The sequence below is a fragment of the Lontra canadensis genome, unplaced genomic scaffold (assembly GCF_010015895.1).
Source record: "Lontra canadensis isolate GAN:19392208 unplaced genomic scaffold, GSC_riverotter_1.0 scaffold33, whole genome shotgun sequence".
NCBI lineage: Eukaryota > Metazoa > Chordata > Mammalia > Carnivora > Mustelidae > Lontra > Lontra canadensis.
Genome location: NW_022631027.1, coordinates 6,808,842 through 6,833,489, shown reverse-complemented (window position 1 = coordinate 6,833,489; position 24,648 = coordinate 6,808,842). Strand labels below are relative to the sequence as shown.

The 24,648-nt window shown below is 38.1% G+C and overlaps 1 protein-coding gene across 3 annotated transcripts in view; it reads right to left on the bottom strand.

The window, feature by feature from the left end:
- The window catches only part of MTF2 (metal response element binding transcription factor 2), a 61,004-nt gene extending 39,232 nt beyond the window's left edge, over window positions 1–21,772 (bottom strand). The window contains exon 1 of one of the 3 annotated variants that reach the window (XR_004383797.1): window positions 21,477–21,772. Coding sequence is in view for 2 of the 3 variants with exons in the window: in XM_032867149.1 (XP_032723040.1) it covers window positions 21,477–21,481 (5 nt within the window). In the remaining variant the exon portion in view is untranslated. The remainder of the gene's footprint in view (window positions 1–21,476) is intronic. The other 2 variants (XM_032867149.1, XM_032867148.1) reach the window with 2 other exon arrangements.
- Window positions 21,773–24,648: the final 2,876 nt, after the last annotated feature.

Sequence of the window (24,648 nt, the reverse complement as noted above, 5' to 3'; positions counted from 1 at the left end):
TGTACTGCTGCTGGGAATTTAAATTGGTGCAGCCACTATGGAAAACAGTATGGAGGTTCCTCAAAAAATTAAAAATAGAACTACCATACGGAGCGCCTGGGTGGCTCAGTTGGTTAAGCGTCTGCCTTCAGGTCATGATCCCACGGTCCTGGGATCAAGCCCCTTGTTGGACTACCTGGGCCGGGGGCGGGGGGGTGGTGATGGATGCTGCTGCTTCTCCCTCTCCCGCTGGCACTCCCCCACTGCTGATATTCTTTTGTTGCCAAATAAATAAAGTCTTAAAAAAAAAAAAAAGATACCATACAATCCAGCAATTCCACTTCTGAATATTCATCTAAAGAAAACAGAAACACTAACTACAGATACATATATCCCCACGTTCACTGCAGCATTATTTACAATAACCAAGACATAGAAACAACCTAGGTGTCCATCAATGGATAAATGGATAAAGACAATTTAATGTGTTTGTGTGTGTGCAGACACACACACACACACACACACACACACACTGGAATATTATTTAGCCATTAAAAAACAACATTCTTGCTACCTGTGACTACATGGATAGACTTTGAGGGCATTACACCAGGTAAAATAAGTCAGACAGAAAAAGACAAATACCACATAATCTCAACTATATGTGGAATCTAATAAAACTACAATAAAAAAACCAAAGCTCATAAAGAAAACAGAGTAGTGGTTGCCAGAGGCAAGGAACAGGAATGGGTTAAATGGGTGAAAGAAAAAATACACACTTATAAAATAAGTAAGTCACAGGGATATAATGTACACCATAGTGACTATAGTTAGTAATACTGTACTGCATACTTGAAAGTTGCTAAGAATAAATCATAAAAGTTCTCTATCACAAGGGAAAAAATATTTTAACTATGTATGGTGAAAGATGGTAACTAAACTCATGGTGGTGATTACTTTGCAATTTATACAAATATCTAATCACGATATTGTATACCTGAAACTAAATAATGTTATGTGTCAATTATAACTCAATTTTAAAAATGAAAAAAAAGGGGAAGGGGCACTGTAGTAATAAATACAGGGTCACACCAGGGATTGAAATAAGAAAAATCCTAGATGTCATTTTTATCTCATCAGTTGGATATAAAACCTGGAGCACAGATCCCAGGGGGAAAAGAAAGAAAAGGAAAAAAAAAAAGAATTAAAGTTAATAAATTAAGTATCCATCTCATGTTGAAGGGGGCAGGAGGAGAGAAGTAAAAGGAAAAAACATCAATGAAAGAAAAGCATACAACAGAGAAAACCAATGGCACTAAAACTTGGTCTACTGAAAAGACTGATAAAACTGGCAAATATCTGGGGGAGACTAATCAGGAAATCTAGGAAGTAGCTGGATAAAAAGATGCACAGCTCAGAAAGAAAATCAGGTTTGGAAGTAAAGACTTGAAGTCAGGAAAATAGTGAAGGTATTTGAAGCCCTGGATAGAAATGAGAAGAGAAACAGGATGAGAACTTTACTATAATAAAAGAGCAAAGTGAAGATTCTCTGTTCCTTCTCATGCTAAAACAAACAGAAAAGAAAAACTTAAAACAAAAACATACTCAAAACAAAACAAAACAAAAAAAAACAAAAACACACTCCATCTTCAATCATACTAAAGTATACACGAAACTCCAAACCACAATATAGGAAAATGGAATGCAGCTGAAAGAATAATAAACACTGGTAAAATGGGGAAGATTAAACTTAAGCACCCAGCAGAAAAGAATGTTAAGAAGCAACCCATTTGTCCCACAGAACCCCAAAAGACTGAAGAATTGGCAGCACCAGACTGAAAAGACAGAGGTCAGGTGAGCTCGAAGAATAGAGAAATACGCGGAAGTCTATATAAAAGGACTGTTGGATCCCTAGTCATATCTTCTATTTGTACTATCTGTATATCATATCAGGAGATGGAAAGTTTATTCATTCAAAGACAAATCAAGGGGGACGCCTGGGTGGCTCAGTTGGTTAAGCGGCTGCCTTCAGCTCAGGTCATGATCCCAGCGTCCTGGGATCGAGTCCCACATCGGGCTCCTTGCTCGGCGGGGAGCCTGCTTCTCTCTCTGCCTCTGCCTGCCATTCTGTCTGCCTGTGCTCGCTCTCTTTCCCTCTCTCTCTGACAAATAAATAAAATCTTAAAAAAAAAAAAAAAGACAAATCAAGGGAAACAAACACAAAGTACAGAGAGGAGAATAGGTGAAGTGCCCACTGAAAATGGGGAAAGTTTTCTTTATAAATATATTCAAGTTTTAAAAATCATTTTTCAGGGGCGCCTGGGTGGTTCAGTGGGTTAAAGCCTCTGCCTTTGGCTCAGGTCATGATCCCAGGGTCCTGGGATTGAGCTCGCAGTGGAGAGCCTGCTTCCTTCTCTCTCTCTCTCTCTCTGCCTGCCTCTCTGCCTACTTGTGATCTCTGTCAAATAAATGAAATCTTTTAAAAAAATCATTTTTCAACACCTAATGAATAAATGGATCTAGGTATTGAGTACCAGTGGCTTCTAAAAGCACAAGAGGAAGAACTACTGAATGCTTCTTGGGAGAACATACCACATCTATGAAGTAGTCGTGCCAAAAAAAAAAAAAAAAAGCAAGCAATCTGGAATAAGCTTCTACATCTAGCCACCAATTTATAGAAAATGCGAGAAATGATATTCAATTGCACAATGGGGATGTAATCAGCAAAATCCAAGCTGGGAAATGTATATGTCAAATGACTGGTTTCGGGGAGCCTGGGTGGCTCAGTGGGTTAAATAAAGCCTCTGCCTTCGGCTCAGGTCATGATCTCAGGGTTCTGGGATCGAGCCCTGCATCGGGATCTCTGCTCAGCGGGAGCCTGCTTCCTCCTCTCTCTCTCTCCCTGCCTCTCTGCCTACTTGTAGATCTCTGTCTGTCAAATAAATAGATAAAATCTTAAAAAAAAAAAAAAATGACTGGTTTCTTCCACAAATAATCTCCCCCCAAAAATGTGGGGGGGGGAGTAACAAAGATTTAAAACATGTATTTTTAAAGGATGCTCAACATCCCTAATCAGGGAAATGCAAATCAAAACCACAATGAGATACAACCTTAACATCTGTTAAAAATGGCTAAAATTATTTACAAAAAAACCCAACAACACAAGAAATAACAACTGCTGGGGAGAATGTGGAGAAAAGGAGCCCCCATGAGCTACTGGTAGGAACATAAACTGGTACACCACTGTGGAAACAGTATGGCTGTTCCTCAAAAAATTAAAAATAGAAATACCATATGCTCCAGTAATTCCACTACTGAGTATTTACTCAAAGAAAACACTAATTCGAAGATTTATGTGTCCCTATGTTCATTGCAGCATCATTTATAATAGCAAGGTACAGAAGCAACCCATGTCCATCAATAAATGAATCAATAAAAATGTGAAACACACACAGGAATATTACACAGCCATAAAAAGGTCAATACTGTGCCATCTGAGACAACATGCATGGATCTCCAGGCATTTTGCTAAATGAAATAAGTCAGACAGAAATAGACAAATACCGTATGATTTTACTCATAAGAGAGGAAGGACGTGGAGGAGAGGGGAAGGAGGAAGAGGACAAAAGGATGGAAGAAAGTAGGGAAGGGACTCAGTTGGTTAAGCCTATGACTCTTGATTTTGGGCTCAGGTCATAATCTCAGCAGTGTGAGATTGAGTCCCACCTCCAGCTCCATGCTGGGTGTGAAGCCTGCTTAAAATTCTCTCTCTCCCAGGATACCTGGGTGGCTCAGTTGGTTAAACATCTGACTCTTGGTTTTGGCTCAGTTCATGATCTCAGGATCCTGAGACTGAGCCCTACATCTGGCTCTGTGCTCAGAAGGAGTCTGCTAAAGATTCTCTCCCTCTCCCTACTCCCCAAAAGGGGGAAAAAAAAAAAAAAAAGAATCAGACCTATTGATACAGAGAAAAAACTGATAGTTGCCAGAGGGGAAGGGTGGGGGCTGGGCAAAATGGGTGAAGGGAAGTAGGAGATACAGGCTTCCAGTTATGGAATAAATAAGTCATGGGAATAAAAGGCACAGCATAAGGACTACGGTCAATGATATTGTAACTGCAATATATTGGGACAGACAGTAGCTACACTTGTGGTAAATATACCATAATGTACAAACTTACGGAATCACAAGTCTATGAAAATTTATCACCCAAACACACTCTCTTTGGGCCTTAACAGAAGATATCAAAGAGAGGCAGTAAACCAAAAAGGCAGACGTGAGAGGCACCTGGGTGGCTCAGCTGGTTAAACATTTGCCTTCGGCTCAGGTCATGATCTTGGGGTCCTGGGATGGAGCCCTGTGTTGAGCTCTCTGCTCAGTGGGGAGTCTGCTTCTCCCTCTGTGCTCTCCGTCACCCCCACCAAATAAATAAAATCTCTTAAAAGAAAAAAAAAAAAAAAGGCAGACATGAGATGCAAAGGAATCAACACAGGGGAGATACAAAGGAATTCCCAGGGTGAAGTCAAACCCCAAGACTAAATTATGCAGTTAAGTCCAGAAAGCAAGTCCAGATTAGAGAAGAATTCCAGAAGAGCTCCAAGAGAGTATCTCTAAGAAAAATAAATGTAACTGATAAATTACAGGACAGATATACAGTGTGGAAAAGCACACTCAAGACATTTTACAGAACAGTGGAAAGATGTGTGAAGATTTCAGTGTTCAAAGAAAACTAAGCACATTCTATTTTTTAATGAGGCAAATTTTAAATCCAGTTGTGGAAGAAATGTAATCCCAGAAATAATAGCTAAAAACAGCTAAGAAATGTTTAGCACTGTTCTAAGAATTCTGCATGCAATAATTCATTTAACCCTAACCCATTATTTTGCCGTATCAATATTCTATCAATTTATCAATGTTTATATAATCACACAAAGGAAATTTTTTATATAAGCATATTAAAAGACTTGAAGAGGCTATCAGAGAAACTCCTCATCTAATATTACTGAAAAAAAGTCCAAAATTGATGAATCAAACAATGCAATGCTTACTTAAAAATACAAAGAAACAGGGGTGCCTGGGTGGCTCAGTGGGTTAAGCCTCTGCATTCAGCTTGGGTCATGATCCCAGGGCCCTAGGATAGAGCATCGGGCTCTCAGCTCAGTGGGGAGCCTGCTTCCCCCTCTCTCTGCCTGCCTCTCTGTGATCTCTTGTGATCTCTCTGTCAAATAAATAAACAAAAATCTTAAAAAAAAAAAAACTCAAAAAATACAAAGAAACAGCTGAGAGTTAAAAAGCTGGTGCCTCTGAGAAATGTAGAGGGAACATATTAAAAAACCCATATCTTTTTAGAATTTTATAACTAGAGCTTGATGTTTCACACTCTTAGAAAGTAATATTTTAATTTAAAAAAATTTACTTATTAAGTGAAATGGCGCTCTAATACTGAGTAAACTAGGGGGCTTTTTCACATATCTACCTGGGAAGCTTTGATATGTTAAGACAAACTATAGTTTTTCCCTAACATTAGGCCACAAGAACTCCCCACTACCTCCCCCTCAATCAGCTCAAGAAACTACAGTTTTATGGCAGTGGTTTTCAAATTTAATCAAGTCCATAAATCTGTGTCAATCTACAGCAACATAAGGAAAAACAAAGACAATATACTGAGTTAAATTAATCCACTTAAGCTGTTCAGCATTTTGAGAGCACATCCCTCTTACACTCTTAATACCTTTTCTTTAGTGAAACAAAGGTAGTTAAATGGTAGTTTTTAAAAACATTCTTACTTTCCAAAATAAAAAGCTGGTAACCCTATGTCAGTACACATCTCCACTCTGCCAAAGACAGTTTTGGTTCATGAAAGTCAAATCAGAGAATCTGTGGAAAACTCTTATTGGAACAACAGGCAAAAAAAATCCTCTGATAAAAGTCACCACAGAAATATACAAGATAATTCAGAGAAAAGAGTATCATTTCAAAAACAAAACAAAACAAGGAACGACCACTAAGAAAACTAAGAAAAAGGAAGTAGTAAGGGCGCCTGGGTGGCTCAGTCAGGTAAGCATCTGCCTTCGGCTCAGGTCATGATCCCAGGGTCTTGGGATTCTGGGATCCAGCCCTGCATGAGGCTCCCAGTTCGGTAGGAAGGCTGCTTCTCCCTCTCCCACTCCTCGTGCTTGTGTTCCCTCTCTCGCTGTATCTCTGTCAAATAAATAAATAAAATCTTTTAAAAAAAAAAAAAAAAAGGAGGCAGTAGTACGTACCTAAGCGGTTAAGTAAAATAAATAATATAAACTGCTTAACAAAGTTAACAATTCCAAAGTCACCTATGACCACAGGGTTTAGAAGCAAAGACTAATAGGATGAGTTAGCTTACATTTTCTAAAATTTTGGCTCATTAAGGATGTCAAAGGAGGTTTTGGGGTGGGAAATATGTGAACATTAATACAAGCTGTTGCTACAAAAACAAAGAAATCTTTGAAACTAAAGGAAAAATAACCTAACCATAAACATTCATAATCTAAGAAACCTACTCTCTTCCTTCTATACACTGATGATTAGTTCAGAATCTTCTGTGTAACAAGTATATTAAAAGCTGAATCAAACAATATTTTAGAAATGTATAACTTAAATGACTTCATGTACATTTGATTGCATTTCAAATTACAACTGAAAGAAAATATTTTGCTTATCACTAGATCTCTAAAACTTTTCTTAGTGTCTGCCACAAAATAGGTACTTAATAATTATCTCTTGAATAAATCAGTGAAAGCCTATACTTAACAATATATATACCAGTCAATAAGTCCTCCATCCATCAAGCAAATATGAATGCACATATTCTACTATGAATCCTATGAATGCATATATTCTACTAAACACAGCTCCAGATTTGTTCATGTACTTAAATGTAGAAATCAAAAGCCAAAAAGTCTTTTAAAAATTGTACTTAATTTCATCTCACTTGAAAATTGAAACTAAAAGTAGAGGCAATCCAGCAGTCTCCACTTAGACCTCAAGTTCAGCCTGAGACCTCTAGAATTAAAAACAGTTTAGCCACCTAACAGGTCAGGCAATGACAAAGATGTTTACACTTTCAATGAGTGTGGCTTTAGCTCTCTTCATGAAATTATAGAAAATATATCTAAATACCTTAAAGTCTATGATAAAATTTCAGCTTTAGAGAACACTTCTGTATATTTAGACTTTTGCACCAAGTAAACAGTATTTTTGTGATCACAAAAATTTTTAATATATAAGACTGTAACTTTTTAAAAAGATTTTATTTATTTATTTGAGAGATCAAGAGAGCATGAGCAGGGGTCAGGGGAAAAGGGGGAAAGAGAAACAGACTCCGCACTGAGCAGGGAGCCCACCATGGGTCTCCATCCCAGGACCTTGGTCATGACCTGAGCCAAAGGCATACACTTAACCAACCGAGCCACCCAGGCATCTCAGAAAATATTTTAACTTGTAAAAAATTACAAATGATACTGTTAGATATAACATATCAAGTATTATCAGAATGGCACAGAAATACCACTCAGAGACAGTATCAGATTTCAGGAATGTACTGGATTAAAAAGATAACTGGTTAAGCCTATTCAACACAAAATCCACAGTCATTTGAACTATTTGTGCAAATAGAAAACAAAACGTCTCCCCAATAAGAATTTAAAACTAGCTAATGATATCAGTTTGCAGATTCTTGATGATATATTAGTTGTGAGATGACCAGTTATCTTGTATATGTGATGGATAGCAGGTAACTACAGATTTAAAACACCAAAACCAACAATGCCAATAATATACATAAAAACACAGATAACTGCTAATATTCAAATCTACAACCGGTCAGGTTGATTAAAATACATGTATGAAACTACATTAACAATTTAGGAGAAAATGAACTGAATGGAAAGTGCAAAATTTTCATTATAATCCTGCAGAATTTGGTCCTCAGATCAGGGAGGAAGAAATAATAAAACTGAGGTATCCTTACTTCAGGTCACTAACTCTGCCCGAGTTTAACGTTCCAATTCCTAGAAGTATGAACTGGATCTTGGGTAGCAGAGCAGACAGATTAAAAGTGCTTGAAAATAACATCACCTTACAACATAGTGTTTAACTTTCTCAAGAGTGTTCACATCTCATTTTCTCCTAATAACAAAGTCAGAAGATAGGAAGAGAGAAGATTATTCCCCTTAACCAAAACAAAACATGTAACTCGGAAGTAGAATCACTCTCTTGAAGTTCTAAAAATGTCAGATAATGCCTGATTACAACCCCAAACTCTTGACTCAATATATGGTAAACTCTAGCAAGCCACACTGTCTCTTAGACAAAGCTATTCTCAGTATTTGTCATTTGGGATCCCAATTATGAACTGGTCATAAAAAAACAACGGCAAAGCCAAAAATATTGTCAGACTTAGCAACTGGTGAAATGAGATTCGTTGCCATTATCAAGACTCTTGTCCATAGTATATTTAGCCACAAGGCTTTTACTGGCCTAATTTAAGTCTACCAGTAATGAAAGTCATTTCTAGAGATGATTCAACTCGGTTAAGTTTCCTAGGATAGAAATAGCTGGCTGCCCCTGATTTTGACACAAAAACTCAAGGACATCTGTCTGCAGTTTATTTTTCCAAAGCTCTGCACGTAAGAGTCGCATGCAGATAAATACAAAAGGACTTTATAAATAGTTCAAACAACAAAACTAAAACGTTCTGAAATATTTACTATGCTGGACATGGATGGAGCTAGAAAGTATAATACTAAGCAAAGTCAGTCAGTCAGAGAAAGACAAATACCATATGATTTCACTCAATTGTGAAATTTAAGAAACAAACAAATGAGCAAAGGAAAAAAGAGAGAAAGAGAGACAAACCAAGAAAAGAGACTCTTAATTATAGAGAACTGATGGTTACCAGAGGGGAGGTGGGTAGGAGGATAGGTTAAATAGGTGATGGGGATTAAAAAAGTGATGGGGATTAAAGAGTGCACTTGTCATGATGAGCACTAGGTGATACATGAAATTACTGACTCACTCTATTGTACAGCTGAAACTAATATAATACTGTATGTTAACAATCCTGGAATTAAAACAAAAACTTAATTAAAATTTTTAATTAAAAATAAATTTTCCATAATGAATTTTTTAAAAGATATTTACTAGGCTAAAAAGGCTACAAATACAGCATTACAAGTTTTGTAGCTAATGTGAAATATATCTTGGCATCTTAAGATCTAGCCATACAGGACTTTTTTCAATTCTTCAAAAAACCAAGATCTTTCCCACCCAAGACATCCAAAGATACCGTGCCTACTATCAAAACTTCCTTCCCCACTCCTGCATTCTTTGCATAGCTGATTCTTCTAAGTACTCTTTTAAAGTAGCTGAACTCTACAGTATTCTCTGTATAGTTGAGAGAACTCTTGTTCTTTAAAGTCCTTACTATAACCTGTAATACATTTTTCTCCACTCTTTATTTTGAAAATTGCCAAATATAATCAGAAAAAAGTAACCATCAATATACTCACCTAGATTCACCAATTAATATTACACAATTCTCTCAATCCCATACACACACACATTTTTTGCTGATTCATCTGAAAGTTGCAGACATCATGACACTTCACCTATAAATACCAGCATGTACCCCTGAATGAACTTTGTCCCATACAGCCCCAAGACTATTATCAAACCCAGAAAATTTAACATTAATATTACTGCCTAATGTACAGTCCAAATACTCCATTTGACACAAAAATGTTCTTTAAAGCTTTTTTCAAAATCTAGGATCCAGTCAAAATTCACACATGTATTTTGTCATGTCTCTTCTCTTTCCTTTAATCTAAACTGTATCCTTGTTTCATTTTAACAGGGTATTTTTTTAAACCAACTGTCTTCTGACTTCTAAGCTGAATGGTAACATGGTACACATTCTGGATTTGTCTTACTGCTTCCTCATGATTAAAGTCAGGTTAAACAGTTTTAGCAAAAACAAGAAACTGATGATGCTGTGTGTTTACTTGTTCTGTGTGTGGGTTTGTGTGACCCCTTCAAAATACTGCTTACCCCACAAAGGCAGAGTAAATGGCTATGTTGTTCAACAATGTATTTCTAGCATCTAAGACAATGTCCCACATAGAAAGTCCTCAATAATATTTGCTGAACAAATAAGAAAACGAATTCTCCATAGCATATAGTACCAAGTATTCAAGAGTGGAAACCAACAGATATTTGTTGATGTTAATTTATGTTTAACAGGTAATGCTGTTAGGATCCAAAACTATATTATGAGAATGTTTTGAAATTTAGTATAAGTCTATTTTCAGCAACAGGTAAATGCTCTTTTTTTGTTTGTTTTGTTTCAAGTTTTTATTTAAATTATAGTTAGTTAACATAACAGTATATTAGTTTCTAGAATTTAGTGATTAATCACGTACAAGTAACACCGAGTGCTCATCACAGCAAGTGCCCCCCATCTTCCTCCCCTCCAGCAACCCTCAGTTTGTTCTCTATAGCTAAGAATCTGTTTTATGGTTCACCTCTTTCATTTCTTTTTCTCCTATGTTCATCTGTTTTGTTTCCTAAATTCCTCATACGAGTGAAATCATGTGGTATTTGTCTTTCACTGACTGACTTATTTTGCTTAACAAAAAACACTCTAGCTCCATTCACATCATTTCATATGGCAAGATTTCATTCTTCCTTATGGCTAAGTAATATTCCATTGTCCGTGTGTATATGTGTACAAACACACACAACACCACCTCTTCTTTATCCATTCATCAGCTGATGGACATTTGGGCTCTTTCCATAATTTGGCTATTATTGATGCTACTATAAACATCAGGGTCCATGTGTCCCTTCAAATCAGTGTTTTTGTATCCTCTGGGTAAATACCTAGTAGTGCACTTGCTGGATCTTCAAGTAGTTCTATTTTTAGCTTTTTGAGGAACCTCCATACTATTCCAGAGTGGCTGCATCAGTTTGAATCCCCACCAGGAGTGTAAGAGGGTTCCCCTTTCTCTCCACTCTTGCCAACATCTGTTTTTTCCTACAGTGTTAATTTTAGCCATTCTGACAGGTGTGAGGTGGTATTTCATTGTAGTTTTGATTTGTATTTCCCAGATGATGAATGATGTTGAGCATCTTTTCATGTGTCTGTAAGCCATCCATAGTCCTTCTTTGGAAAAATGTCTATTTATGTCTCCTGCCCATTTCTTAACTGGATTATTTGTTCTTTAGGTATTGAGTTCGGTAAGTTCTCTATAGATTTTGAATACTAACCCTTCATTAGATATGTCATTTGCAAATACCTTGTTCCATTCCGAAGGTTGCCCTTTAATTTTGCTGACCGTTTTCCAGTAGGTTAGTGCTCTTAACCAGAGGTGCATAAAATGCTATCTACCTACGAATGGAGAATTTGTACGGATTACTATCAAAAAGTCCTCAGAAAGTCAACAGAGGGGTTCAAGCACTCATAAAAGATTAATGTTGAGGACAGGAGGGAATGACACTCTCTTCTCAATGAAAATTGATTTAGTTCCTGTATATTTAGAGCACCTTGGTATTAGAAAACTAATTCTAAAGGAAAAAAAAGAAAAATCTCTCCCAGGAATAGTTAAGTGGTACATGTGCTGGCCACTCCTCAGAGAACTGAAAGTTCAAAATTATTAAGATCTGGTCTCCTGGCCTCTGGGAACTTGAAATCAGGAGAAAGTTGACACGTATTTTTAAAAAGCTTAGGTGCTATACTGAGACATACATGCAAAGTTATTAATGCACAACAAAAATTATTTTCTTTTAAAAAAAAATCACTTTTGTTACGTACAAACCTTCAAGAACAGGAACTTGGTGGAAAGTCTATTGGTCATGCAACTTCTGCACTCAAAGGTAGAGGTTTATTTCAGAGAAAACAGAGCTACAAACATGAAATTCCTCAACTTATTCTTCCCCTAAACCTATCCAAAAAAGCACATACCTAATTCACTTCTGTAAAGAAGACATACCTCTTTTCTCCAGTATTAGAGAGTAATCTCACTTTATCAATTACCTGCTTTATTTTAAATCTTAATTTTGCATGATGTAAATATGCCATAACCAAAGTCAAGTTAAAAACAAAAACAGTTCTTATAAATTATTCCTACATTTTTCTCATTCTTTCACCAATAAAATTTAAAAAATACATTCCACTTGAATCAGAAGAGACCCCGAATCGCTAAGGAAATGTTGAAAAACAAAAATAAAACTGGAGGCATCACATTACCTGATTTCAAGCTTTACTACAAAGCCGTGATCACCAAGACAGCGTGGTACTGGCATAAAAACAGACACATAGACCAGTGGAGCAGAGTAGAGAACCCAGATATGGACCCTCAACTCTATGGTCAAATAATCTTCGACAAAACAGGAAAAAATATACACTGGAAAAAAGACAGTCTCTTCAATAAATGGTGCTGGGAAAACTGGACAGCTATATGCAGAAGAATGAAACTCGACCATTCTCTTACACTGTACACAAAGATAAACTCAAAATGGATAAAAGATCTCAACGTGAGACAGGAATCCATCAGAATCCTGGAGGAGAACATAGGCAGTAACCTCTTCGATATCAGCCACAGCAACTTCTTTCAAGATATGTCTCCAAAGGCAAAGGAAACAAAAGCGAAGATGAACTTTTGGGACTTCATCAAGATCAAAAGCTTCTGCACAGCAAAGGAAACAGTCAAAAAAACAAAGAGGCAAACCACGGAATGGGAGAAATATTTGCAAATGACAGTACAGTATCCAGGATCTATAAAGAACTCCTGAAACTCAACACACACAAAACAGACAATCATATCAAAAAATGGGCAGAAGATATGAACAGACACTTCTCCAACGAAGACATACAAATGGCTATCAGACACCTGAAAAAATGTTCATCATCACTAGCCATCAGGGAGATTCAAATTAAAACCACATTGAGATATCACCTTACACCAGTTAGAATGGCCCAAATTAGCAAGACAGGAAACAACGTGTGTTGGAGGGGATGTGGAGAAAGGGGAACCCTCTTACACTGTTGGTGGGAATGCAAGTTGGTGCAGCCACTTTGGAGAAGAGTGTGAAGATTCCTCAAGAAATTAAAAATAGAGCTTCCCAGTGACCCTGCCATTGCACTACTGGGTATTTACCCCAAAGATACAGATGTAGTGAAAAGAAGGGCCATCTGTACCCCAATGTTTATGGAAAGAACCAAGATGCCCTTCAACGGACGAATGGATAAGGAAGATGTGGTCCATATACACTATGGAGTATTATGCCTCCATCAGAAAGGATGAATACCCAATTTTTGTAGCAACATGGACGAGGACTGGAAGAGATTATGCTGAGTGAAATAAGTCAAGCAGAGAAAGTCAATTATCATATGGTTTCACTTATTTGTGGAGCATAACAAATAGCATGGAGGACAAAGGGAGATGGAGAGGAGAAGGGAGTTGAGGGAAATTGGAAGGGGAGGTGAACCATGAGGCACTATGGACTCTGAAAAACAATCTGAGGGTTTTGAAGGGGCAGGGGGTGGGAGGTCGGGGGATCCAGGTGGTGGGTATTGGAGAGGGCACAGATTGCATGGAGCACTGGGTGTGGTGCAAAAATAATGAATACTGTTATGCTGAAAAATTTAAAAAAAATACATTCCACTTAATCCATTACAAATTGACTATCCTGATTACTTTTAACTATTACATCAAAGACCTCTAAATGACCAAATACCAGACAATGCTCTAATTTCAGTTCTCACCATACTCCATCTTTGTGTAATAACTGATGGTCATGACCTTTTTCTTGAAATTCACTTTCTTTGGTTTCTAAGAATTTTTTTACCTATATTAAGTGACTCTTCTGCCTCCTTTCTGATGTCTCCATACTGACTCTTCCACCCCTGCCAACCCTTTAACATTGGGAGTGGTCTAGGGTTCCCTTCTTTTGTCCTACATGTTCTGCTTGTCTTAATGTTCTCCTAATGCCTCACTTAATTTTTTAAAAAAGACATTATTTATTTTTGGCGGGGAGAGAGCATAAGAGTGAGACAGACCATGAGCAGGGAAGAGGGAGAAGCAGACTCCCCAATGAGCAGGGAGCCTATTTAGGACTCAATCCGGGGATGCTACCCTACTTCACTTAATTTTTATCTGTTAACAACTTCTACATCTCCAGCCCCATCCTGTCTCACAAGCTTCAGACTCTTACTGCCAATTTCCCACCAGACATCTCAACCTGGATTCTCCCAGAACCTTTACCTTAACAAAACTGACTTCTTCTTCTTCTTCAAATTCCTCCTCTTTCTCCAGTTAATGCCTCTACTAAGTTAATGCCATTACTGTCTCACGAGTTCTTAATCTAAAAACTATTATTTGATTCTTCCCTCTTCCTGACCCTCCAAATATTCACCAAGTCCTAAGTATTCCTTAAAGATCACCTCTCAAAAATCCCTACAACCACTACCTTATTTCAGGATTTCAGGTCATTATCAGCTCAGCTCTTGCCTGCACTATTACCATATACTTCCCTAACTGATCTTTCTGCTACCAACCCATGCACTTTCAATCTTCAGTATAGAAAACCTGCTTTAATTACTCCTTCATCTAAACCACTCCAACTATTGGTCCTACTGCCCAGAGAAGTCATTAACTAAAGGATAATTTTCACATTTTAACTCTATGCAATGTAGATCTGTGTTATAACTGGTGAAATAATCACCAACTAGCCAGGGAGCATGAGTAAAGTACTCCTCATTGCCAATACATACGAATACACTAAGAGCATCAGCATCAAAACAGAGAATTCGTGTTCACAGCCAATGGGGAGGAAATACTAAAGAAAATACTGAGGCATCTTTTATCCATACAGACACCAAATGGTTTTGGGAGAAGGTGCGGTACACAGTAAATCAGACATGTTCAGCTGGTTTCCCAAACTGAGAATCAAGAATAGACCTGTTTGAGTTAATGAAAAATCTGCAGTACAGCCCAGCACCAATTTTTATATAATTACTTTAATTCTCATATAGATTTGCTTAAGAAATACTGCCACCAATACTCAAGACGACACCAAATTGACACTGTGAGGAAGCTACGCTACAAAATTGAAAAAATGATTCAGAATCCACACACACCATAAACCCTATTAGATACCAGATCAGCAAAGTTGCAGAATACAAGATTAATATACAACAATCAAATGCATTTCTACATGCTACCAATGAATAATCTGAATGAAATTAAGGAAAAAGTTTCATTTGCAATAGCACCAAAAAAACCCAAAATACTTAGGAATAAATCTGACGACAAAAAAATGTAAGGCTTGGGGCTCCTGGGATAGAGCTCCATATTGGGCTCTCTGCTCAGCGGGGAGCCTGCCTCTCAGCCCCCTCCCGCCCCCCACCTGCCTCTCTGCCTACTGTGATCTCTGTCTGTAAATAAATAATAATTTAAAAAAAAAAAAAGGTTTGTACAATGAAAACTACACAACAAAGAGAAAGCAATTAAATAAAACCTACATAATTGGAAAGAAATTATCCCATGTTTCTGGATATTAACATTCTTAAGATGGCAATTATTTCCCAAGTCGATCTACAGATTCATTACAATATCTATCAAAACCCCAGCTGCGCCTGTTCTGCAAAAATTGACAGAATGCTCCTAATATTCATATAGAAGAACAAGAAACCCAGAATACCCAAATAACACTGAAAAAGAAGAAAATCAAAGGACTTGTACTTTCCCATTTCAAAGTTAATACAAAGTAACAGTAATCAAGACATTATTATGCAAGCATAAGGACATATAAGTGGAATAAAATTCATAATCTGAAAACAAATCCTTACATTTATGTTCAACTGGTCTTTGAAAAGACTGTCAAAACAATACAATGGGAAAGAAGAGTCTTTTTTAACAAATGGTTCAGGGAAATTGGCATTTGCACCTAAAAAAAAAAAAAAAGAAAGCTGGACACCTACTTCACACCACATATAAAAATTAACTCAAGGGGTGCCTGGGTAGCTCAGTGGGTTAAAGCCTCTGCCTTCCGCTCAGGTCATGGTTTCAGGGTCCTGGGATGGAGCCCCGCATCAGGCTCTCTGCTCAGCAGGGAGCCTGCTTCCTCCTCTCTCCCTGCCTGCCTCTCGGACTGCTTGTAATCTGTCTATAAAATAAATAAATAAAATATTTTTTAAAAAATTAACTAAAGGGGCGCCTGGGTGGCTCAGTGGGTTGAGCCGCTGCCTTCGGCTCGGGTCATGATCCCAGGGTCCTGGGATCGAGTTCCGCATCGGGCGAGATCTCTGCTCAGCAGGGAGCCTGCTTCCCTTCCTCTCTCTCTGCCTGCCTCTCTGCCTACTTGTGATCTCTGTCAAATAAATAAATAAAATCTATAAAAAAATAAATAAAATAAAAAATAAAAAAATTAACTAAAAATGGGGCACAGATTAAATTTAAGAGCTAAAATTATATAATTCTTTTTTTAAATATTTTATTTATTTGAGAGACAGAGTGAGCGAGAGAGCACACAAATTGGAGGGAGAGGCAGAGAACAGAGGGAAAAGCAGGCTCCCCACTAAGCAGGGATCCCAATGCAGGGCTCAATCCCAAGATCCTGGCAGGATCATGACCCCAGCCATAGGCAGACACTCAACCAACTGAGCCACCCAGGCACCCCTAAAATTATGTAATTCTTAGAAAAAAACATAGGAGTAAATCTGTGTTACCCTGTGTTAGGCAACATTTTCTTAGATATAACATCAAAAGCATAAGCCCCACATCCACATCCAGCTCCCTGCTCAGCAGGGAGCCTGCCTCTCCTTCCCCCTCTGCCTGGTGCTCCCCCAGCTTTTGCTCTCTCTGTCAAATAAAAAATAAAACCTTAAAAAAAAAAAAAGGCAAAGCATAACCAAAAAAAGGATAAATTAGACTTCATCAAAATTAAAGCCTTCTGCGCATCACAAGACATCATCAAATGAAAGAACTTGAAGAACAGGAGAAAAAAAGTTGCAAACCACACATCTGATAAAGGACTTCTATCCAAACCACATAAACAATGCTTACAACTCAACAATGAAAACATAAATAATCCAATTTTTTAAATGGGCAAAGGACCTGAATAGACCATTCTCCAAAGGTATAAAAAAGGCCAATAACTACATGGAAAAGGTGCTCAGCATCATTAGTCATCAGGATAATGCAAACCAAAACCACAATGAGATACAACTGCACACCCACTAGAATGCTTATAACCAAAAGATAGACAAGTACTGGTAAGGATGTAGAGAAACTGGAACCCTCAGAGCTGCTGGTGAGACTGCAAAAAGGTGTAGGCTCTTTGGAAAACAGTTCAGCAGTTTCTTGAAATGTTAAATACAGAGGTGTCACCTGACCCAGCAATTCCACTCCTAGGTATGTACCCAAGAGAAATGAACCACATGTCCACACAAATCCTGTAAATGAACATTCGCTGCAAATAAAAAACTATTAACTGCAAAAAGTGGAAACAACCAAATGCCCAACAACTGATAAATAGATTAACAAAATGAAATATATTCCATACAAAGAAACATATTTTGGCCTTAAAAAGGAATGATACATGCTATAACATGGATGTACCTGAAAACATTATGCTAGGTGAAAGAAGCCAGACACAAAAGGCCACATATTATATGGTTCCATTTACATGAAATGTCCAGGATAGGCAAAATATAAACACAGAAGATTGGTTAGAGGTTGCCAGGGGTAGTGGGAGGGAATAATGGAAAAGTGACTGCTAATGGTTAGATTTTCATTTTGGGCTGATGAAAATGTCCTGAAATTAGATAATGGTGCTGGTTGCACAACTGTGAATATATAAAAAAAAAAATCAGTAAATTGTACCTTAAAAGGGTACAAACAAGTGAGTTATATATATATAAATGATAGATGAATTACCTCAATAAAGTTATTTACAAAGTATACAGTTAATATATGTAAATTTTACCTTAAAAAGCTTTTTAAAATAACAAAAACAACAGAGAGGAGTGGAGAGTGCATAGAGATATAGATGAAACAAGCATGGATACAAAAATGTTTATACTATTCTGTTCCCTTAGTACATGACTTCTAAATTTTCCTTAATAAAAAGTTTAACTGATATACTTAAAAAACAAGTAATTTTTTAAAAATAACAATGTAGGGGCGCCTGGGTAGGCTCAGTGGGTTAAGCCTCTGCCTTTGGCTCAGGTCATGATCTCAGGGTCCTGGGACTGAGCCCCACATCGGGCTCTCTGCTTGGCAAGGAGCCTGCTTCCCCCTCTCTCTCTCTGTCTGCCTCTTTGCCTACTTGCGATCTCTGTCAAATAAGCAAATAAAATCTTAAAAAAAAAAAAATGTAAACTAACTTTCTTAACATCGATTTCTGTTGTTGTTTGACAAAGGAAACAGAATCATATATTAAAAGATCAGAGAAGGGGCACCTGGAGGGCTCAGTCATTTAAGCCTCTGACTCGGCTTAGGTCATGATCAGGGTCCTGGTAGGGAGCCCTGAGTTGGGCTCTGCGCTCAGTGGGGACTCTGCTTCTCCCTCTCTCTCTGTCACATCTCCCCCCTCATCCCCCCATCACATCTTCCCCCCACCATGCTCACTTGCAAGTAAATAAATAAAATCTTAAAAAAAAAAATAAAAGATCAGAGAAGTTGCTACCTTCTTCATTCTTTTGTAGAGATATGACAGAAAACTAGGTGTGAGGCAAAAATGAAGAACACTTTACTTAAAAATGTACAAAGAGAATTTCAATCCTTAGTTCCAAGATAGTTCCTTACCCTTGGGTTGCTGTGGTTTCCATGATTATTAGATGTGACAACTTTTTTTTTTTTTTATTAATATGACAAAGAGAGAAAGATAACCAAGTACACAGAGATGCAGGCAGGGGCCGTGGGGGGGGGGGGTGGTGTTTGATCCCAGGTCCCTGAGATCATGACCTGAGCCAAAGGCAGAGGAGTAACCTACTGAGCCAAACAGGCACCCCTAGATGTGACAATTCTTAATAAATAAATGCAATAACCCCTAATACTATGCTGTCTAATACAGCAGCCACTAGCTACATATGGTCATTTAAAATTTAGTTCTAATTAGTTGAATTATAAATCCAGTTCTCAGTCACACCAGCTATATGTCTAGTATTCAACATCCACATGCGGCTTTGGCTACCAGAGTGGATAGAGGAGATACAGTACACTGCCATCAATGCAGAAAATTCTACTGAACAGCACTACACCAATACATAAAAAATACCCACACAGAAATTTATACATTCTAATTTAGGGTTGTTATAGTGCATTTTACTGCAATAAACAAATCCTGAAAAACAAGGAAAACAAAGCATAAAAATATCAACCAAAGAATATTATTCATGGAAGTCCAGACTAAAACAGCAGTTCAATTTTACTTCCAGAACCACCCAGCTACAGATATTGGCCATGACAACATTTCAGGGGCAAATTTCCCTATCTGTTAAAATAGATTATTACTATATCACCAGTTTCCTAAAGCCAGATATAAAGATTATGCTGAAATAAGAATAAAGCAAATTACCTTTTCAGTCAAGATCTAATGAAAGGTGTATTTATAAATCAATGACATCAAAAAATTTATGACCCACGCCAAAATACACAGAATAAAATCCCTTTCCAAACTGAGCTTTGCAGCAACCAGCATAATTAAAAACATCACTAAATATATTTTGTTTCATCCAGGAAAAAGTTTAACTGGATGATTTCTATACTTCTAGTTCTAAAATTGTGTATTTCATCCTGATAGGTAGGTATAGATTTCCGTTAATGCCATTAACATGAATATGCAGCATCAGGAAACAGGTGCACTCTTAATTCAAATATTTTAGAATATTTTTAGCACTTAAAAAAAACCTGAAGGTGAGCAAACTTAAAATGTGATTTCGAATATGCTTTTATATTTAGGAACCTAAAAAAACAAAAACAATTTCACCTTGTATTCCCTCTCAAGCTATAACTGCAAATGGTTGGAGTGTCAATAACATTCTAAATATCAAGAATGAAATGTTCTATGTTAAGAAATTTAAAATCAACTCTTCCCCTGCCAAAATTACTGGGCACCTAAAGCTGTTAGTCAAAATGGCTCCATGTAAAGCATTTTCAAGCCTTTGAAAAGGTCACTTAAGAATATAAGTACATTTTACTTTACCCTTATAAAATACTTCAGATTCAGTCTTTGCAATCTACTGCCCAAAACAAAACACAAAAAAGGAATTCTCAAGAGAAAATGAAAACATGGAAATTGAAACCAGCGTGTAAGCAACCTATACAGAAGGGTCACATGGAATCAATGCTTAAGAAGAAAGTTACTACTACAGCAGCATCTGAAGTCAAATTAAATCAGGCACTATTTACATATTTCTAGTTCTGTACTGACCTCATACGGTACTTTCTGACGTTATACACAGGCCTACCTAGGTCTGCATATTTTTATTTGTAAATGGGTCTAACTTTAACGTAAGTTAAATGTTTTAAAGAATAGAATAACATTCCATATCCCTTTTCCATTGTTCACGAACCCTCTCTGTTCGTCAAATCACCCCGATAAATCCATCTGTTCCCTCTAGTTGCTTCCAAAAAAAAAAAAATTCTAGCAACCAAAGACACCAGATTGTAAAACACACAGAGTTGAGTTCTGGCACTACCAAAATATGTTAAAAAAATCTTGGCAAATCAGTTAAAATCCCTTGAACCGTAATTACCTCAGTTGTAAAAATGAATAATACATATCTACATCCGAGGAGGGATGAGTTAGATTTCATTGTCCGCTCCAAATACTAGGTGTCTCGCTCCCATCTCACATTTTCCCTCCCCTTTCTCCCCTTTAAAGCTTTCAGGGTTTGCTTCCAGGCTCAACTTAGTGTTTCCCTTACCCACGTACCCCATCCTGCCCTTCTACTCAGCCCCTTACTCCAATTCCATACAATTCCACCACCCTCCGGTTCCAAGCTGCTACTTCCCTTTGCGCCCCCTAAGGTCCCAGGCAGCACCTTCATTCAGCTCCCCACGTCTCCCTCAGTCCGCATTTCCTAACGGCTCCTCCCCTCGGTTCCCCACCCCCTCATCACCAGGTTCATCCTGCCCCTCCAACCGTCTCCCGCCCCCAGGTTCCTTCCTGCCCCTCCAAACATAGCTTCCCCGTCTCAACGTTTCATCATGGTCCTCCAACCGACTTCCCCAATGCCTTGCTCGCTCCCTATTTTATCCAACACCTAAATGACCACACCATTCTATCCATCCTTTTCAACATATACATAAATGCAAGGAACCCGCATACACACACTGGAGATCCCACCCCCACTTCGATCCTCCATCTTTCCCTTTTATACTTGCTTCCTTTCTTCCTTCTCCCCCCCCCCGCCCCCACCTCCTCCGGAAGAGCGTGGTTCCCAGGCCAAGGTCTCTCACCTCATTCGGTCACTTCAGTGGTGCCAACCGCTTCATACAGGAAAAAACAACCAATCACGTCCCCTTGGGCGCTTCCCCTGCGAGTCCAAGCACTTACTGCGCACCCGCCCCACCGGGCACCCCGCACATGCACACGCGCAAACCGAGGTCCTGGGGACGAGGGTTGAGAGTAGAGTGAGCCTTCTTACACCGGCCTCAAACACAGCCCACTTCTTTACAGCCCTTCGCCATTTTGGTTTCCCGCGGACCGCCGGTGCATTCTGGGAGCGCGGAGCGACTCCGGTGCCGAATGGCAGCTCTCCAGGGCAGCGAGTGGGCGGGGACTGTGCAGCAAGCGCGGAAGAACACCGCGCTCTGCGTCCCTGGCCGAGGCTGAACAAAGAAGGACTCTTTCACGTAGCGATGAGACTAAGTCCTTCCGCCGCCGGTGCTAACACAATAGTGATCGCTGCGTTCCTGTCCGTATGCTGTGTTACTGCTGTTTCTCTTATAAAGGAAAGTGTCGTGTCCAGTCTGCGTTGTGCATTTTTTATTTCCGGAAAAATGCGACAGTACTCTCTATATCTGGTCTTGCCGACTTACTTTCATTATCTTAGATAAAGCACGTTTCTTCTATCTTTACCTGGAGGCCTGCTGTTCGAATTTCCTTCACCGAAGAGACCCTGGATGTCAGAATTAAATTTTGCTCTGCGATTATTGTCCAGTCCCAAATTCCTTATCAGGAGCGCCTTGCGTAGAAGATTTTCGGAATTTTTTTTTTCCTTGACAGTGAAAGTTCTTCTGTGTACCTGCTTTGCAATCATTCCTAATTGTGATGAAATCTGAGAATAATACCGTGCAAAGTGATTTATTTTAGGAATACAGAACTTTTCTCATATTAGGGCAAACCCTTAGCCTGCCAATATTCTGCTGCCGACCGGAAGTCCATGTGACAAGCTGGAAGGGCATGCTTAGTTACAACCCAACTCCTCCTAGTAGCACCTTTGTTTATAATTTTGTCAAAATATTTTTTTTAATTTTAAAATTATGTTTTTGTCTCATTATATAACAGGGATAATTAATACAAGGATAAGTTAATACAGGTTTCTTTTCTCTCAGAAGAAGTACGTCTTGGGCCTAAACTCACTTTACTCACATTTCAAAAACGATTCTCCATCCCATAATCTCAGGATTTGGCAAATAAATATTTGTTCTATCCAAACCATTCAACATTTTAAATATTTTAGTCATACTTTTCACTCCTTTGCTTCTCATAATTCTAATCAAATTTAAATCTGTCTTAATACAGCCTCTATCTGCTACCTTTCAAGTTTCACTTTCTCTGAATTCTATTATAAAGTAGTTTCTCATAAATTCCTCTTCCATCCCCTTAACACTTTTGGTTGAGAAGAGTTTTGACTTAAAAAAAGTAGATACAGTTCACAAATGAATAAAGATATTACACAAATGGATATATTTGCTGTGCAGCAAAGCCTAATCATAGAACATAAGTTCTGGAGAACATTTGGTCTAAGTTCTCAGTGTTTCTCTCAAGGGGTCATCAAGCCACAACTTAAACGTCTTCAGTAGTTCAGTTGCTCAGAGACAGTCATTTCAATTTCATCAATCCTAGTAATTAGAAAATTCTTCCATCTATAAATGTATAATCTGCCTTTTTTTTAAGATTTTTATTTATTTATTTGACAGAGATCACAAGTAGGCAGAGAGGCTGTCAGAGAGAAAGGAAGGGAAGCAGACTCCCCACTGAGAAGAGACACAACCCCCACCCCCACCCCCCCACCCGCCATGCGGAGCTGGATCCCAGGACCCTGGGATCATGACCTGAGCCGAAGGCAGAGGCTTTAACCCACTGAGCCACCCAGGTGCCCCTATTAATCTGCTTTCTTGTGTTTCCCATTTACTGGTCTAAATTTTGGCCTCTTTAGCCACAGGAAAGTATTCTAATCCCTTATACATTACAGAAGCAATGATGCCTATTTAAAAAAAAAGAAAAAGAAAAAGCTTGTCGTTTTTCTAAAGAGCATCAATTTAATTTAAGGAAACCAGGTGCTCAGGGTATCGAAGTCACTGAAGGAGTCACGGTATAATATAAAGAGTACCCATAATTGGGGACTTAGAAATTTCAACTAAGCAACAGGCAATAGATTAGGACTTTACATAGATGTGGGTATTATCTAGGTGTATCAGTGGGACAAGTGAACCTAGGATCCTCTTCTGCCATCTTCCAGACTTCTGCCAAAAGTCTTGGAGTAGGACTTCAAAAAGAAATGTGTCAAGTGTCTCAGAAATAAAAGCAAAATAACTCCAGTCAGAGTAAATGGTACAATTTACTCTTGTTATTTATTTATATCATATTCGTTAGGACTGTTCTGGTTCTCCTCTCTTCCAGACACAGTACAATTACACTTCTTGCATCCTTGAAGGTAGTCATGGCCATGTATCTCGTTTTTACCAATAAAATGGGAGGAGAGGGATGTGTATCATTTCCCAGGAAAAGCTTTAAGGGGCAGAGGCACATTCCCTTTCCCTCTGTGTGGTGATAATGGAACCATGTATTAAAATAGAACATCTGGTACTTCAGGTCCCTAAATGATGACAATAAGCAGAAACTAGAGTTGTGCAACCACCAGCACAGTAAGTTTTAAAACATTTCTACCATCCAAAAAATATCCATTTTTCCCACTTGTAATCAATCACTGTTCTTATTCCCAATCCCAGACAATGTTATGTATCTCCGCAGGTTTGTCTTTCTAGTCTTTTTATATAAATGGACTCCTACAATATGTAGTCTATTGATCTGCCTTGTTTTACTCATCACAACGTTTTGAGGTCCATCACTGCTATACCACATGTCTGTAGTTCTTCCTTTTGTATTGCTGAATAATATTCCATTGCATGAATGTAATATATCTTGCTTTATCCTTTCACCAGTTGATGCACATTTCAATTATTTCCAATTTTTGGCTATTATCAGTAATGCTGCTGTGAAAATTTGTGTACAAGTCTTTGTGTAGATACTTGTTTTTATTTTTCTTGGATAGTCTCCTAGAAATGGAATTGTTATGTTGTATGATATATTATGTTTAACTTTTTGAGATAACATGTAAGCAATGCATGAGGGTTTCAACTTCTCCATATCCTCATCAATACTTGGTATTGTCTGTCTTATTTA